The following is a 16189-nucleotide window of genomic DNA, read 5'->3' on the forward strand; positions in this document are numbered from 1 at the left end:
TCAGGCTCAGTGGGGCTTGTTGGGAGTGCTGAGTCGAGGGGGGCCGCCCTGTAAGTAGGGCAGTGTGTGTCCCCTGCACTCAGTGGGAGGTGCTTGGAGGGACCCCCTGTAAGCAAGTGGGTGTCCCTGGCCCCAGCCAGAAAGAGAACTGTGGGGGAAGGTGGGAGGCTGGGAAGAAGGGACCCTCTCCGGGTATTGGGTCGTGCCTGCAAGCGGGGCCCAGGTCCTGCCCGGGCAGCCCTGGCATTGGGAAGCCCTTTAATGAAAGTTCTTGACCTGGGCCTCTGCCCTGGAAGCAGGGCTGAGGCCTCTGCTTTTTTGCCTCCCTCCGGGTCGCTGGGCACCATCTCAGTGGCGAGCTGAGCCCGGGGGCGTAGAGGGTAGGAGGGGGGAAGGGTGGCCAGGGGTCGGGGAGCGCTGTGGGGACCTCCCTCCAGGGGCTGGCATCCCTGCCTCTGCCGGACTGCGCCTTCCTTCCTTGGCAGCAGCTCCCGGAGAAGAAATACAAGGCATCATATGGAACTGCGAGGCAGGAGCGAGGGAGAGGAGGAGTGGCGGGCTGAGGAGAGGGAGGTGTTCTGGGCAAAGGGGCATCCCTGTCACTGGGGCTGTGGTCACACAACAGCATTGCCAGCATTGCACTGGGTGACCTCCCTGTAACCAGGGCTCGAGAGAGTGGCAACCCTGTAAGGAGGGTGAGAGCCGCCGTCTCCGCACCCGATGGGGGAAAGGGAGCTCTCTGGACCCCGAGCCCACCCTGTAAGCAGGGGAGGGCTGTTTCCCTGGCCCCCTCCTCTGGCCCCAGTGGCTTTCTGCCTGCCGGTGGCCTGCCCAGCGTGACCCCCTGGAGTCGGGGCGCGTCACAGTCTTTGCCCCTTGGCCACCCGTGAAGCCCCTTGGCATGTTGAGGCCCCTCTGGCCTCCATGCAGCCCGGGGGGCGGGTCTGAGGCTCTCCTCTCCGGCTCGGCGGTAGGGATGGCGCCCCAGACATTGGCTGCACAGGGCTTGCTCACCCTTCTGGGAAGTTCTGTTTTTCCCTGTTTGTGTGTGTCCGTGTCTGTGCCTGTGTCTGTGTCCGTGTCCGCGTGAGCGAGCGAATGAGCTTCTTGTTTAGGCCCCTGTTAATATTGCTGCAGCGTACTTAGCTTAAGCTTCCCAGGAGGGAAAGAGGGGCTCTGTGCAGCAACAGGGGGGTCCCCTCTGAGCCCGCGAGCGGAGGGAGAGTCCGGGCTTGCCCCTCCTTTCTATAAGGACGGAGCGAAGCCGCTTAGCGGTAGAGCGGGCAACGCGACCTGCCTGTAGTCAGGGCCTGGGTCTCTCTGCCTGCGTGGCCGCCTGTCCTGCTGGTGGCCTGCTCGGCGTGACAGCCCTGTACTCGGGGCGTGTGTCACGAGCCGTGGAGCCCTCTTGTCCCCAGGAGCAGCCCGACCTCCCCGTAAGCGGGGCTGGGGGGGCCGCTCTAGCCAGCCCACAGGAACGAGCCCTCCCTCGCCCTTTAGCGGGCGCAGGTTGAGGAAGCGCTGCGCCGGAGGGCGCAGTCCCGCCTTTGGCGCTGCTTTTGGCTGGGGCGACCTCCCCGCGGTTGGGGTCGAGGTCGCTCCCTGGGCTCCTGAAGACGTGGCGTTGTGCTGCAGCCAGGCCGGCCGGCCCGTAAGTCGGGCGCAGGTGGGAGCCTCGGGCTCCGCGGGGCTTGTTGGGAGAGCCGAGCCGAGGGGGGCCGCCCTGTAAGCAGGGCTGTGCGTGTCCCCCGCGCTCGGTGGGAGGTGCTTGGAGGGACCCCCTGTAATCAGGTGGGTATCTCCTGGCCCCGGCCTTTCAGGGGCAAAAATTTGGAAGTTGTGTCTTCTTAAAACAGAATTGGAATGGCTTCTAAAAATCTAGGGAACAGCGCTGAGCCAAGTACCTCCCCTAGAGACATAAAAACCATCCAAAAAGCCCCAAGGATGCTCTTCTGTGACTACAGACCTGGTGACAGGGAGGTCCCTTTGCCCAGAGAGCCTTTCTCTTTCCCCTTCCTCAGCCTGCCACTCCTCCTCTCGCTTGCTCCTGCCTCTCAGTTCCACACATGACAGATGCCTCTTCTTGCTTGCTTGCTTTCTTCTCCGGGAGCTGCTGCCAAGGAAGGAGGGCGTGGTCAAGCACCAACTCCTCCGCTTGGAGGAGAAAGGGGTGCCAGCCCCTGGAGGGACCTCCCCGCAGCGCACCCTGGTCCTTGGCTATCCTTCCCCCCTCCACCCCCCACCCCCCCAGGCTCAGACATCTTAGACGCACTTTTCTCACTGCCATGGTGCCCAGCAGCCTGGAGGCTTAAAGAGCGGAGGCCCCAGCTCTGCTTCCAGGGCGGTGGCCTAGGTCAAGGCAATAAAAGGGCTTCCCAGTGCCAGGGCTGCCCAGGCAGGACCTGGGCCCTGCTCGCACATCCTGGCATGCCCTCGATGCCCAGAATGGGCCCCTTCCTCCCAGCCTCCCGCGTTTCCCAGAGGGAAACAGGACCAGGGCAGGGCAGGGCAGGGCAGCAGATTTAAAGGGGCAAACAGCACTTGCAGGCCCCAAATAACAGCCACTCCCAATCACCTGCTCCGCATTGAAGCGGCAGCTTCTCCCAAGTGATGAGGAACCCACCTCAGGAAGTTCTTCTGCCCAAGCCCCCAAAACCTCCTGGGAAAAGCCCTTGCCAAAGTCACCTGCCACCGCTGCCGACTCACCTGCCTCCAGGGCAGAAAGTGCTCAGCACTCTTGATAGTGCTTAGCTGGCAGCATGTGTGGGGTGACTACCCCGTTAGCGGGGTGCGGGTCGGGGTGCCCCTGAATCGGAGAGAAGGAGCCTCCGTGGGCCTTTGGGACCAGGGCTGCCCTGTAAGTCAGGGCCCGGCCAGTGCCCTGCAGTCCCGGGCGCTTTGCGGTCCAGGCAGCGGCTCGAGCCCCCTGTAAGCAGGGACGCGGAGCCTCGTTGGCCGCTGCTTTGCATGCCCAGCTTCGTTTGCCCAGGGTGCCCGCCTCCGAGCCCGGCTCCAGCACCGGCTGGAACTCCGCAGGCGGCAGCGGTGGCGCCCGAGGGAGCACCGGAGCGCCAATTCGGTGAGAAAAGCCGATCTGCGAGGTTTTTCCGGGGGGGGGGGGGGGTGGTGGTGTGTGTGTAGAGGTAGGTGTGGGAGGGGCTACGTGTGGGAAGACGGCCGGGAGTCGGGTGATGCTGCGGAGAGCTCCCTCCGGGGGCCCGCCCGGCGTCCGTCTGTCCTCCAGGCGGAGGAGGAGAGGGGGCTTCTCGGTCCGGACCGCGTCCTCCTGCCTTTGCAGCAGCTGCTGGTGGAGAAGGAAGAAGAGGCATCTGTCGTGTGTGGACAAGAGCGAGCGAGAGGAGGAGCGGCAACGGGCTGAAGAAGGGGCAAGAGACAGGCCCTCCTGGGAAGGGGATCTCCCTGTCTTCGGAGCTGCGGTCGCCTAAGGCGTCTGTGCCCCTTGGGGGTGTTTTCTGTGCCTCTGGAGCAGCTACTTGGCTCATTGCAGTTCCCAAGACTTTTTGAAGCTCCCGGTCTGAACGTTTCTCTTTCAGCACTTGCACAGGGGAGGAAGCCGGTGGGCCTCAGCCTCTGGAAGAACATGTTTCTCCTCTCTGTCCTGAAACAGCTTCTGTTGCTGCCCTTTCCCCAGCTATTCACTGCTGGGGATACTCAATAAAATGCTTTCTCCTACTGCGTGTTCCCCATTAGCTACTTTCCTGCCCAGGTCTGCTTTAACTGATGCCTGCAAAATTGCACTACACATGCAATTTTAGCCTTCAGCAACCTTTGGAATTTTTGCTCTGTGTGTTGGTCCTGGCTGGTTGCAAGGGGACTCTCAGGGAGACAAGGTGGTGGTTTCCAGAGACAAGTTTGGTGGTAGGGTGGTGTTGCTGTAGGGGTGATTTATGCTGGTTCATCTTTGGACTAAGCTGTAGCTGGCAGGGCACTAGTTCCGGGTGAGGGGATGGATGTTAGGGGCAGAGTTGCGGTTGCATGTGTTGTGCAATGGGACTGGCTGGTTGCAAAGCGAATTGGGGCTTGGTTTTTGAGAGAGGGCAAGGCCCCAGCCCTTCCTGACCATCTTGGTCTCCATCCTTCTGCATGGATGAGGCTGAGGAGGGCCATCAATAACTGCAGTGTTCCCATTCACTTCAGAGAAGCACGGCAAGCTTGTGCCTTAGGAAATTTAAAAGAAAGCGTCACAGTTGTGAACTAGTGAGTTTGAGCGCTGCTTCCACAGTTAAGGTATTCTTCAGAGTGGACTGGGGCAAAATTGATCCTTAGTCTGGGGTAAAAGCAGGAAAGGTTCATTTCCAGAAATACAAGTTGCTGTTGTCAACAAAGGTGTAAATGCTTTTCACGACTGCCTCACTTCTTACCCTTTTATTTCAATGCCATTAAAGTTGAGACAGACCCTGGAATGTACCTGAGCTAATTGCCAAGAAATGCAGCACACCTCTAAGCTCTGTGGAGGAAGTGAAACAGCAGCAGCTGCCACTCTGCAATCATGGAGTGTTTTCCTCCACTCTCGCATCTTTTCCTGAACTTTCTGTAATAAAACCTGAGCAGTTCAGTAAGGGTTTGTCCTGCCTGTGCCTGACACAAGGGAATGGAGCCCCTTTGTCCTTGTCCTTGGCTCTGAATTTGTGTTGACAGGTGAGTGCCAGCAAGTGGGAGTGGAGGTGGTTGGGGGTGGTACCTGGGCCAGAAGCATCACGCTTGGTAGGCAAGTCTTCTGGAGTGGCAGGAAATCAGCAACAATCACTTGTCAGACTCAAATGCTTTTTTTTTTTTTTTCCCTAAAAGGCTGCAGACCTTGGCTGGCTTTTTTCCTCTTCCTTCTTTCCCTAAAGCCTTGCACTGGTAAGTGATGGGCCATTGCCAGAGCACGTTGTGTCAAATGCAATGGAGAAGTAGCTTGCACTTCCACCTGGATCTGTCTTGCTCCAAGAATTTCTTCAGATCTGATACATAGCTAAAAATTCCAGGTCAATGGCAATGACCCTTCAGAAGTACTAATTATTATTTTGTTTTGCAGTAGCACTAAGGAAACCAGCACCACATGGTATATGACATTGACTTACCTACAGAGATAGTCCCTGTGCTAAGTCGTTAAAGACCTATATGCACAAGACCCACACGAGTGTCATTGAACCCTTTTTACAGCTGGGGAATCAAGGCATAAAGCAACTGAAAGCATGCATGTTGTTATTAGTGCTCACATGGTAACGGTTAAACTGCTCAAACCAGCTCTTCAGTATTCTCCTGTTTCTTCAAATGCCCCTTGCAGGCATTTGACAGCATACCTTATCCCTGAGGTAACCACATGTCTCACCATGTTTGTGTATTTCTGTTGAAGTATTTTCTGAGGTTCGGGCATTCATGTTTGCCACATGCTAGTTCTGGGGTCTTCTCTGTTCTTTAGCTTTCTGGAGTGTTCTCCACTTTCTGTCTTCATCCAGCTCACATATGCAATGCTACACAGGAGCCTTGTGGATTTCTCCCTGTGTAAGGTCTTCCTTCCCCTTAACTATCAGTCTGCCTCACTTTCATCCAGCATATACTGATGCCTCAGGTGAGGAACCCCGTCTTCAGCATAGTGCAACTGCTGAAGGATTGTTTCATTGCACCATTTTTCATCTTTGTGGTGGGTTGACCCTGGCTGGAGGCCAGGTGCCCACCAGAGCCACTCTCTCACTCCCCTCATTCACTAAACAGGGGAGAAAAGGCCTAACGAAATGCTTGTGGGTCGAGATAAGGACAGGGAGAGATCACTCACTAATTGTTGTCACGAGCAAAACAGACTGAACTTAGAGAGGGAATTCATCTAGTTTATTACTAGGCAAAACAGAGTAGAGGAATGAGAAATAAAATCAACTCTTAAAACACTTCCCCCCACCCCTCCCATCTTCCCGGGCTCAACTTCACTCCCGGCTTCAACCTTCCCCCCCTCAGCGGCACAGGGGGACGGGGAGTGGGGGTTACGGTCAGTTCATCTCACGGTGTTTCTGCCGCTTCTTCATCCTCAGGGGGAGGACTCCTCTCATCGTTCCCCTGCTCCAGCATGGAGTCCCTCTCACGGGGTGCAGACCTTCAGGAGCAAACTGCTCCAGCGTGGGGTCCCCCACGGGGTCACAAGTCCTGCCAGCAAACCTGCCCTGGCGTGGGCTCCCCTCTGCACGGGTCCACTGGTCCGGCCAGGAACTTGCTCCAGCGTGGGCTTCCCACAGGCCGCAGCCTCCTTCAGGTGCCTCCACCTGCTCCGGCGTGGGGTCCTCCACGGGCTGCAGGTGGAATCGCTACACCCCCTCATCCTTCCTCCATGGGCTGCAGGGGGATCTCTGCTCCGGTACCTGGAGCACCTCCTGCCCCTCCTTCTGCACTGACCTTGGTGTCTGCAGAGTTTCTTACATCTTCTCACTCCTCTCTCTGGCTGCAAAAGCTCTCTCTAACTTGTTTTTTTTCCTTCTTAAATATGTTATCACAGAGGCGCTGATTGGCTTGGCCTTGGCCAGCGTCGGGCCCGTCTTAGAGCCGGCTGGCATTGGCTCTGTCAGACACAGGGGAAGCTTCTAGCAGCTTCTCACAGAAGCCACCCCTGTAGCCCCCCCGCTACCAAAACCTTGCCACACAAACCCAACACAATCTTGTGTTCTTTTGGTGTTTGCCCACCCAGTGCTCGATATCAGAGAGAGAGGGGCAGCCTTGTAGAAATGTAGATATGTACCTACCCTGGCCAAGCTCTGTGCAGTAGCCTGGCATGAGTGCCTGGAATTAAGTAATGCAGCTCCTCTGCATACCAAATGAGCATGACACTTAGGATCCACCTCTCAGCAGTAAGTAACATGGCTCATCTCGGGTAACTCCCTACCTTCCTTTGCAAGTCAGAACTAGGAAGAGCTCCTTTATTCTCCTCTGACACGACCTGAGCAGGAGGCAGGCAGCCAGGCTGCCTTTTCTGTCATGACTTCGGAGAGAGACTGGCAACTGGGCAGCTTAACTGTCTTTAATAAGGAGGATTTTGAGGAAGACTGGATTAAAGTGGCCAATGGAGGCTTTGGGCATGTGTACCAAGTCAAGCACAAGAGGTGGAGAACAGTTTATGCAGTGAAATGCTCTCCATACCTGCTGCAGGACTCCAGCATGGAAAGGTAACTGTGTGGTTTCTTCTAGCTCAGCAGTTTGAATTGTCTATTTGAGCCATCTATGGTGATTTGGTGCTAAAACTCTGAAGGAGATGTTCACATGGCTGCTTCTCCCCAGGAAGTCAAGTTTTTGGTACCGAAAGGGAATGGAAAAGACCCTAGTGATCTGGAGTTCTGCCTCTCTCTCTTTCTTATGTGTGTATGTGCATGTGCAAGTGGGAAAGGAACACTTAATGAGAACAATTAGTGTTGAAATCTGGAGACTGAGCTAGGCATCTTAAACTAAACATGGGCATGTGGATAAAAGCAGCCTGAATGCTTATTTGCAGCTTTCACTGGACATTGGGACTAATGGGTACCTATTAAACTAAGTTAGTCATTAATATCACCAGGTTTAAAGCTGACGCACAGAGAATTTCCAGCTGTTTTTTCTGGGGTCGCATAGCTCTCTGCTCCCTCACTTCCCTTACCCTCCAGACATGCTCTTTTCTCTTGATGGTGCACCCGCACCTTCAGTTTACTTTTTGCTCTGTCTCTCATCTGCAGAGACTCTTCTGCTGACTACCTTGGGTCTGGAGATAGAACAAAGCCAGGTAATTGCAACTACTGTCAATACCACATACAACATAGATGGTCTTGATGAAAAAAACAGCTGAATCAATGAAATTATTTATTCTAAAATTTTATTCTGTTCAGGTTGGAAGGAACCTGCTTGGTTAAAAATCACATGCTCGTATGACTTTTTCTGTCATGTTACTGACAATTGAGATGGTTCAATTTGAGCAGTGACTGTCCTCTTTAGTTTGCACTGCTTATGCTCTTCAGACGTTACATTTGCATTTCCTTCTCTCTTTTTTTTTTTTTTGGGGGGGGGGAAGAAAGAGTCAAGTTAGTTTTACTTCTGCATATATCAGTTTTATGGATTGATATATGCAGAATATGGATTATTTCAACTCCTAGTGTATACTCCAGAAGAATGGTTGAATGTGAACAGAAATGTTCATTGATTATTAATTTTTTAAATTTATTTCTGAAATCATCAGGATTTGAAAAACTAAAAAATCTCAGTTTGGGAAAAATATTTAATAGTGTGTGTGCCTTTAATAGTTACTGTACTGGTCTCCTAGGGACTGAAGTTATACTACTTTGTCATTAAAACAACTTTGTACTCCAATGTAGTGTTATAAAAGGTTTTCCTACCCCTTACATATGTCCAAACAGCCTTGAGGCAGCTCTGACTTATACTTTTCAGTAACCCCTGTGAGTTCTGGATTACAAGGCAAGACCATGCTGTTCTGCGATATGGCTGTGCCAAAAAGCCTTTCTTTCTGTGGGAGTTGTAAGAAGAACCAGCACTGGTCCTTTAGTCCTGTGCATCTGGGGGATATTGTTCAATGGCTGTTTCTATTTGCTTCAGAAGGTTTCCACATTTGTGAGAGGCAGACCTTCAGTGTGTAGTTTGGCAAATGCACGCATAACCATGGAGAACATCTTTGAGTGCATGGCATATGAATCTGTCATGAGCTTTCTCGTATGTATTCTAAAATAGTTCTGGTTTATCTGTCAGCACTAAGTACAAGCCCCAAATGCAAAACTAAAAGCTTCCAGGCCACTCTGTGGTTTGAAAAAAGCACAGCAGCACAGTTGTCTGGCAAGGGGGTGCAAAGGAGGCAAAAGTTTCAGAGGAGCTTTTAAAAGCATTCCTTAGCACTCCTGTCTGTGAGCTTATAAAAACCATGTGTCTCATCAAGAGCTATGAATGAAGACAATGGCATGGTGTCTTCCATCTGCTCACATTCTTGATGCATAACCAACTGCTTCTCACTGTTCATTCAAAATCATGGGGCAAACTGACAGCAAGTTTATTAACCTCGGATGGTTTTGCTTGTCAGGAGAAAACAGGATCTGGATTTTGTGGGATGATTCAGGCCATCCCTGTGGGCATATGCAAGTAAGGAGGGCAGGAGCTCAGTGTACACCACTGAATCTATGTATCACCTGAGAGAAGGAAAGAGAGTACCTGGAAGATGGCTCTTGCCTTAACTTCTGTCAGCTGCAAAGGCTCATATTTCACAGGTCTGTTGAGGCTGTGGAGAGGAAAAAAAGATCACAGGGAACCCACAGAAAAAGAAAATACAGCCACAGTTGCAGTCACAGTATTTCCTAGAGGGCTGAAACACTCAGATTGTTATATGAGAATCACTTTGAGGCTTTTACTTTTCTCCCTTACAAGCCTCATTTCTTGGGGCTCCCTCTGCTTGTCCAACATCCACCTTCTTGCTGTACCTTCTCAAGTATCTGTGCTAATGGTACAAATGTCTCCTCCTGGGCCAACCCTGCTCCCTCTGTTACTCCCCACAATGCTGGTCTGCCACAGGATCCAGCCTAACCTTCTGTGCAGGTCAGCTCATCAGCTCTCACCAGCCCCTGGGGTGCCTGGAAGGGAGGCAGACAGGGGCTGTGCCCAATGATTCTGTCCCAGGAAGGGAACCAGAAATCACAGAAGTCACTTCTTTCTCCATGCCCATCATTTTCCTGGAAGGGGGAGGAATCAATCTGCAACCCTCTTATGCTGCAGGCTGCAACTGTCTTCCTGTGTTAAGCCTTTCTTCCACAGTGGGAAGACAATACTTGAGATTCCTCAATACAGAGGTACATTTTACTGTGGGGAGCCTGCTAGAGGAAGTCTGGCAGAAGGATTTGCTTAGCTGAACTATGTTTAGAGTTATTAGTGGCCTGGCATAATGTTGTTGCAAGCTCAGATTCATTCCCAGGGTGTGCTTTTTAAATGCAGTTTTGGCACTTCACTGCTTGGCTGCTCTCAGCATGGTCTGGGCACCCCAACTCGTTCAGCAGGTTGGGAAATGTAAGGATTTAGTGAAACAGATCTGCCAAAACTGGCAGCAATGGACAGACATGTCTAGACTCCCTTTGGGACCAGATTCACCATGCTCATAGACAGAAAGCTGCAGGCAGAGGCACAGGTATAGGTATGGCCAAGGCATGCCCTCTGGCCATGCAAGCCTCCATATACTCAAGCTCAGCAGGTTAGTGTATCATTGGATCCTGGCTGCCTGCAAGCAGTGTTCAGACTACCCCTGAGGCTACTCTGCAGAAACACGGCATATGAAAAAGGCATGGTTCACCATGCTGTGCCTGCTTCCGACATCATGCTTTCAGGGAAGCATCACTTGGGAATTTCACCACAGTGTGAAAACAAGCACATGGACAAGGTTTTCTGTGATTGCTGAAGGTCTTCTAAGAGCTGGACTAAGATGAAAGTTTTGATTTCTTTCTCTAGGAGCCTAGTGGTTGAAATTGCCCAAACTGTCCTTGGTTCATTTTGAAAAGTCATAACACCTTGTATGTTAGATTGTAATCTGCAAAAGATCATGACATGGTTGCATTACCACCAATTCAAGGGGCAAATTGGAATGAATCTTTCTGGGGTAGGCAGGGCTGCTTGGAAAGGCTGGATATCACTAAGCTACTATGCAGTAACTTAGCCTGTGAATCAACTGATACTATTTCTTGGTTTCCCCTCCCCCCTCTTTTTTCCCCCCCTCCCCAGGACCAGTATGAACTGTCTAATGGAAGAGGCAACCAAGATGGAGAAAATCAAGTTCCAGCACATTGTCACTATCTATGGGGTCTGCAACAGCCCTTTAGGGATAGTGATGGAATATATGGCGAGAGGATCCTTGGAGAAAATTCTTCCCACTCACAAAATGTCATGGCAGCTCAAATTCCGGGTTATCCATGAAATGAGCTTGGCTATGAATTTCCTGCATAGCATGACACCTCCTTTGCTGCATTTAGATCTAAAACCAGGGAACATTCTCCTAGATGGGAATATGCATGTCAAGGTATGACCTTAATGCTGCATTTGTAGGGACAGGTTATTTCTCAAATAAGAGAAAGGTTATTTTTGCCAAAGGAGTCCAGAATCCTAGTACGTTAGGTTCTTCGGGAACACTCAATGAAAGATTGACCAGTGGGGTTTATGAGAAGCAGCTGCTAAACAAATTACATGGTATTCTCAAGATCACACAGGCAATCTATGCCAGAACTGGGAGCTTAAAGCTCCAACTTAGGAGGAAATGCTGATCTGCTAGACTCAGTGAAAAGCACTGACTACAATTTTACCAGGGTTTTATCAAGTTTCAGCTGGTAGGCACCTCCTCATATCCCTGATCATGAAGGATGGAGGTATCTCCCAGCTAATATAAGGATGGGTGAGATTGTGAGCATTATGGGGGAGGCTGTCATTTTTTCTGCTTGCAGATCTCAGACTTTGGGCTATCAAAATGGATGGAGCAGTCTAGTCGAATGCAATATATTGAAAGCTCTGCTTTGAGAGGCACATTGAGCTACATCCCCCCAGAAATGTTCCTCCAGAACAGCAAGCCCCCAGGAATCAAATATGATGTGTACAGGTAAGGGTTGCCTTTCTGTTCAGAGGTCACACTGGCTTGCCACCCAGCTCTTACACAGAGCAAGAGAGACTGACACATTGCCTCACTTTGTTTATATTCTGGCTTTCTGCCTTGCATAATGTACTTGGTGGGGAACACACTGAGAGTAACGTGGTACTCTAACCTCAGTGATGGAGAGCAAGGGGGAGAGGGATTATCTGTGCATAATCAACTGTCTCTTACCAGATGCACCTCTGTGCAGCACCAATCCCATGTGAGCCGCAGACTGTATTGCCTTAGGTTCCATCATACCCTGTTAGGTTGCTGGAAGTTATTATACAAAAGGAGTAAGATTAGAGCACCGAACAGACAGTGTCTGCTCTTTCATAGCAGTCACAGTTTCGATTTATTTTGATTTCAAAACAAGTGTGATGTTGCTTGTCTACTTCAGTATTCAGCTTCATTTTTGTCAGTAACAGGTGGAGAAAAGATTTCAACTTTACTTTTTTCCTTTTGGCCAAAGTGCTTTGCAGCCCGCTTAAACAACCTAAATACATAAGTTCTGGAAATTCAACAGCTCCTTAGCCACTATACTACACAGTAACCCAAGATGAGAAGCAAAGGGGGATTTGCATGGCCATGTGAACTTGTAATAGTCAAGGGCTCTAAACCCCAATGTGAATAAAATGTGTGTGTGTGGGGGGAAGTCACTGAGAGGCTGATTTTCACAGGAAATTATCTAGGTAACTTGTTCACTACATCAACCCTTTCACTGAGGCATCAGGGATGCATGCGATGACTCGTAAGATCTTGTCCTTTTCGTGTGGGGGATGAAATCTTTTCATCCTGAAGAATTTCTTTCCTAATTTTCCCATTTCTCAAGAAGATGAAAGCAATAAGTGAATTTTATGCTTGTGTACATATGGGAGTGATTGTTCATGATCTCTTATTGCCTGCAGCTTTGGAATTGTCATTTGGGAGGTACTTATGCAGAAGAAACCTTATGCAGGTAAATATGAACACTTCTTACATGCTCTGCACTTATTAAATGTTTATGACAGCCGTCTTCACAGAGAAAAAGCCCAGTGCACATTGGTCTTTTTCAGGAGCCAACATGATGGCCATTATAGTCAAAGTTGCAGCAGGAAAGAGGCCCTGCCTAGAACCCATCAGTGATGACTGGCCAGGGGAATGCCAGCAGTTGGTGGACTTGATGAAGAGGTGTTGGGACCAAGACCCTAAGCAAAGGCCAAGTTTTACAGGTGTAGTAGCTGATTGTGATATGGATCAGCCAAAGATCAGCTGCATGGATTAATAAGCGAGGCATAAACTTGTTTATAATGCTTTGCCAGTTAAATCACCTGTTGCCTTGGAAATGCTTGGTACTTCTTTGCTGTCAACACATCCACTTTCTCCCTCTTTCCTTCCTCTCAATGTGGAGGACACGTGGAAGACTTCCACAGCCTTGAGTACTGACCGGGTTCTGAATATCTGCACAACTAACAGTCTTTTTGCTCTGGTAGATATCCCTGTAGAAACAGACATGTTGCTGTCACTGATACAAAGCCCTGTAGTAGACCCAGAGAATGAGCGCCTTGTTAGGAAGATGTCCCACAAACCTGCAATCTCTGGGAACCAGCAGGTGAGGAAGGCTTCCCCGTACCAATCAGGAAATTCTCCTGAGTCCTTTCTCTGTTCTTACCAGTTCTCAAGAATGTGTTTCCTCTCTCCTCATTGTTTATCAATCAGACAAGGACACCTCAGCAACCTTTGTGCAGTGCATTTGCATAGGTTGTACATCTGTAATTCATTTATGGGGATAGGAAACTTGCAAATAAGTTTAGCAAGCTGGCCAGTGTGCTAAGTGATAGACAGTCTGAGTGGAAGACCCTTTTCTTCTACCTGCTCAGATGAAGTGGGTTTATCATGTAGGCGTTAGTCATTAAAAGAAGCTCCAGCAGACACAGAATCATGGGGGTTCTGCTCATGGCACTTGTATATGTGCTCAGATGACAATTTCCAGCTCCATGGAACTGAGGACATTCCAGTTTAAACAACTCTCATAGAAGAAAAGACAGTTTTAAATCCCTGTGTTTCTCTGACTAAAAAAAAAAAAAAAAAAATCAGGTTTTCAAGATAGTCACAATTTTAGCCCAGCTACTGGAATGTAATTGTGCCTAGAAGTCAGCTTCATACAGGGATAAGTAGCAGTTGAGAATTATTGCTACTTTGAGATTTTGCCTAGTTGTGCAGTCAGCAAGGAACAAGATGCCTGAGTATAGAGGACTGAGGAGGAGGGGCTGTTTGGGTTCCCTATAAAACAAAGAAAATGACCAGCTGGGTGGCTGCCATGGGCATGTGCTGCAATAAGGAAGTAGAATATATGTATATTCGGGAGCAAATGAGTAAAAGGAGAAAAATCTCACTGATATCCAGAGATCATTTTCAGGCCCCCACATTCCTATTAGCATCATGATTTGCTCTGCTGAGCTTTGGATGCAATAACAGGATTGGATAAAAACACTCGAACGATAATAGAAAATTCTAGAGCAGTAGCAAAGAACTCTGTGCAAACATTATAGAATGCAAATAAACAACTTTGTCTTACGGCTTTTTCTTTTCCCCTTCCTGAAAATGAGAGTGACAAAGAAGAGTTCACCTTCCCCCAAGACACTCGAAGCGTAGGTAAGTAGGGGACTTACTTTATAATTCAAAAATAAAGAAAGGGAAGCCTACAAAAAATAGCCTATTTCCTCGTTATCCAGTGATAAGGATGTGGCTCAAGAAAGTTTTCCAGCTGGGTGACTTTTCTTTTTAAGTTATGGAAAATGAACTATACAGGAAACAGCAGATATAGTTCCCGTGAGAGAGAGGCCAAATGTCTCACTGCTTTCTAAGAGACCGCATATAGCGGTCTTGCCTCATTTCATATTCCCTATCCCTAAAGTTACTTTCATTTAATTTCATACTATGAAGATTCACATGTTCTCCCTCCCATCTTGTGCACACCAAGCTATTTCACTTGGTCTTACTCTCTTTCTCCTATTTTGTGTCTCCTGCCTTTAGAAACTGATAATCAGGATGTTCATATCCCACCTTCTTACAGTGAGGTTGAAAGTCCAGAGGACGTTCTGTCTGAGGAAGTCTGTAGAGTCTATGAAAATGGCCTCACATTACTTCACCTCATGGTGATCCAGGGAAATGTGGAAAAAGTGAAGTTTCTCCTGAGCTGTAAAGCCAATGTGAACAGCCAGGTGCTCTGTGGCTACACCCCACTCATTATGGCTGTTCAGAAGAGGTCACCAGAGATCTGCTCAGTTCTGATAGAGCATGATGCAGACATCAATATGCCTGATGATGATGGTTGGACACCTCTTCACTTTGCTGCTCAGAATGGGGACGACAGAATTGTACGCCTCTTGCTGGACCACCAGGCACAGGTAAATGCTCAAGAGCATGACGGGTGGACCCCTCTGCACTTGGCATCACAGAACAACTTTGAGAATGTGGCTCGAGTACTGCTATCTCGCCAGGCTGACTCCAACACCCAGGAGACTGATGGGAAAACTGCCCTCCATGTGGCAGCTTGCTTTGGACATGTTAGCTTGGTGAAACTGCTTGCCAGTCAAGGAGCAGATCTGGAGAAAAAGCAGAAGAACCATAGAACTCCACTTCATGTTGCTGTGGAGAGGGGGAAGTTCAGGGTAGTCCATTATTTGCTGAAGAACGGGACCTCTGTCAACAGCCTGGATCAAAATCATTACAGTGCCCTGCACCTGGCTGTGGTGAGGGGGAAGTATCTCATCTGTGAGAAACTCATCAAATACGGAGCTAATGTGGAGCTGAGGACAGATAAAGGTTGGACTCCCCTGCACCTGGCTTCTTTCAAAGGACACATTGAAATCATCCACCTGCTAAAAGATAGCCACGCCAAACTGAATGCCAAAGGAAGCATGGACTGGACACCACTTCACTTGGCTACTCGCTACAGTGATGAGCCAGTAGTCTGTGAGCTATTGAGATGTGGGGCAGATCCCAATATCGCTGAGAAGTCAGAGTGGGTCCCCCTCCATTTTGCAGTCCAGCGAGGCTCCTTTTTGACTGTCATCAATCTTTTGGAGTGCAAGGCAGATGTCAATGCTAAGAACAAAGTGGGTTGGACACCCTTGCACCTTGCTGTCCTCAAGGGCAATATGGCCATTATAAAGACCTTGATTAAGGCTGGTGCTCTGCTTGATGTGGAAGATATTACTGGCTGTACAGCCCTTCAGTTGGCAATTAGACATCAGAGAGAAAACATCATTACACTGCTTCAAGGCAAGGACTCATTGATGAATAAATCGGGGAATAGGACTCTGGTGAATGGTGCTAAGACTTCAATACCCAAATTTCTTCCAGGAAGGACAGATTTGTAGATTCATCAAGCCTCGCATTTATTACTTGAGTTTTCCAATATCAGGTGCTATGCCTTAAAACCACCATAACCTGCCACCTGGTGATTACAGGAAAATACCTTTTTTTTTTTAGACAGACATTTCTAAACATGAACACTAAAAGAATAAAAGAAAATAGAGCTGCAGAAGGAAGCCAACAAGTTATTTTCCAGAGTTTCACCAAGCTTGTAGA

At 49.5% G+C, this 16189-nt stretch overlaps 1 protein-coding gene and 1 long non-coding RNA gene across 2 annotated transcripts; both read left to right on the top strand.

The window, feature by feature from the left end:
* The first annotated feature begins 2500 nt into the window (after positions 1-2500).
* LOC129196122 (uncharacterized) lies at positions 2501-3689 on the top strand. Its single transcript, XR_008574071.1, has 2 exons — positions 2501-3079; positions 3299-3689. It is a non-coding gene; the product is annotated as an uncharacterized LOC129196122 (long non-coding RNA).
* Positions 3690-6966: 3277 nt separating this feature from the next.
* Positions 6967-15978, top strand: ANKK1 (ankyrin repeat and kinase domain containing 1). The gene is made up of 8 exons (XM_054803132.1): positions 6967-7154; positions 10720-11014; positions 11433-11584; positions 12523-12572; positions 12670-12825; positions 13087-13205; positions 14203-14248; positions 14630-15978. The coding sequence occupies exons 1-8, from the start codon at positions 6967-6969 to the stop codon at positions 15976-15978; spliced, it is 2355 nt and encodes a 784-aa protein (XP_054659107.1).
* The last annotated feature ends 211 nt before the right edge of the window (positions 15979-16189 follow it).

Source organism: Grus americana, chromosome 24 (assembly GCF_028858705.1).
Source record: "Grus americana isolate bGruAme1 chromosome 24, bGruAme1.mat, whole genome shotgun sequence".
NCBI lineage: Eukaryota > Metazoa > Chordata > Aves > Gruiformes > Gruidae > Grus > Grus americana.

Bases quoted from the DNA above. Each gene is read 5' to 3' on its own strand.
- ANKK1 (XM_054803132.1), top strand. From the start codon at position 6,967: ATGACTTCGGAGAGAGACTGGCAACTGGGCAGCTTAACTGTCTTTAAT. The intron at 11,585-12,522 runs GTAAGGGTTGCC...TATTGCCTGCAG, and splicing joins ATCAAATATGATGTGTACAG to CTTTGGAATTGTCATTTGGG. The intron at 14,249-14,629 runs GTAAGTAGGGGA...TCCTGCCTTTAG, and splicing joins CCAAGACACTCGAAGCGTAG to AAACTGATAATCAGGATGTT.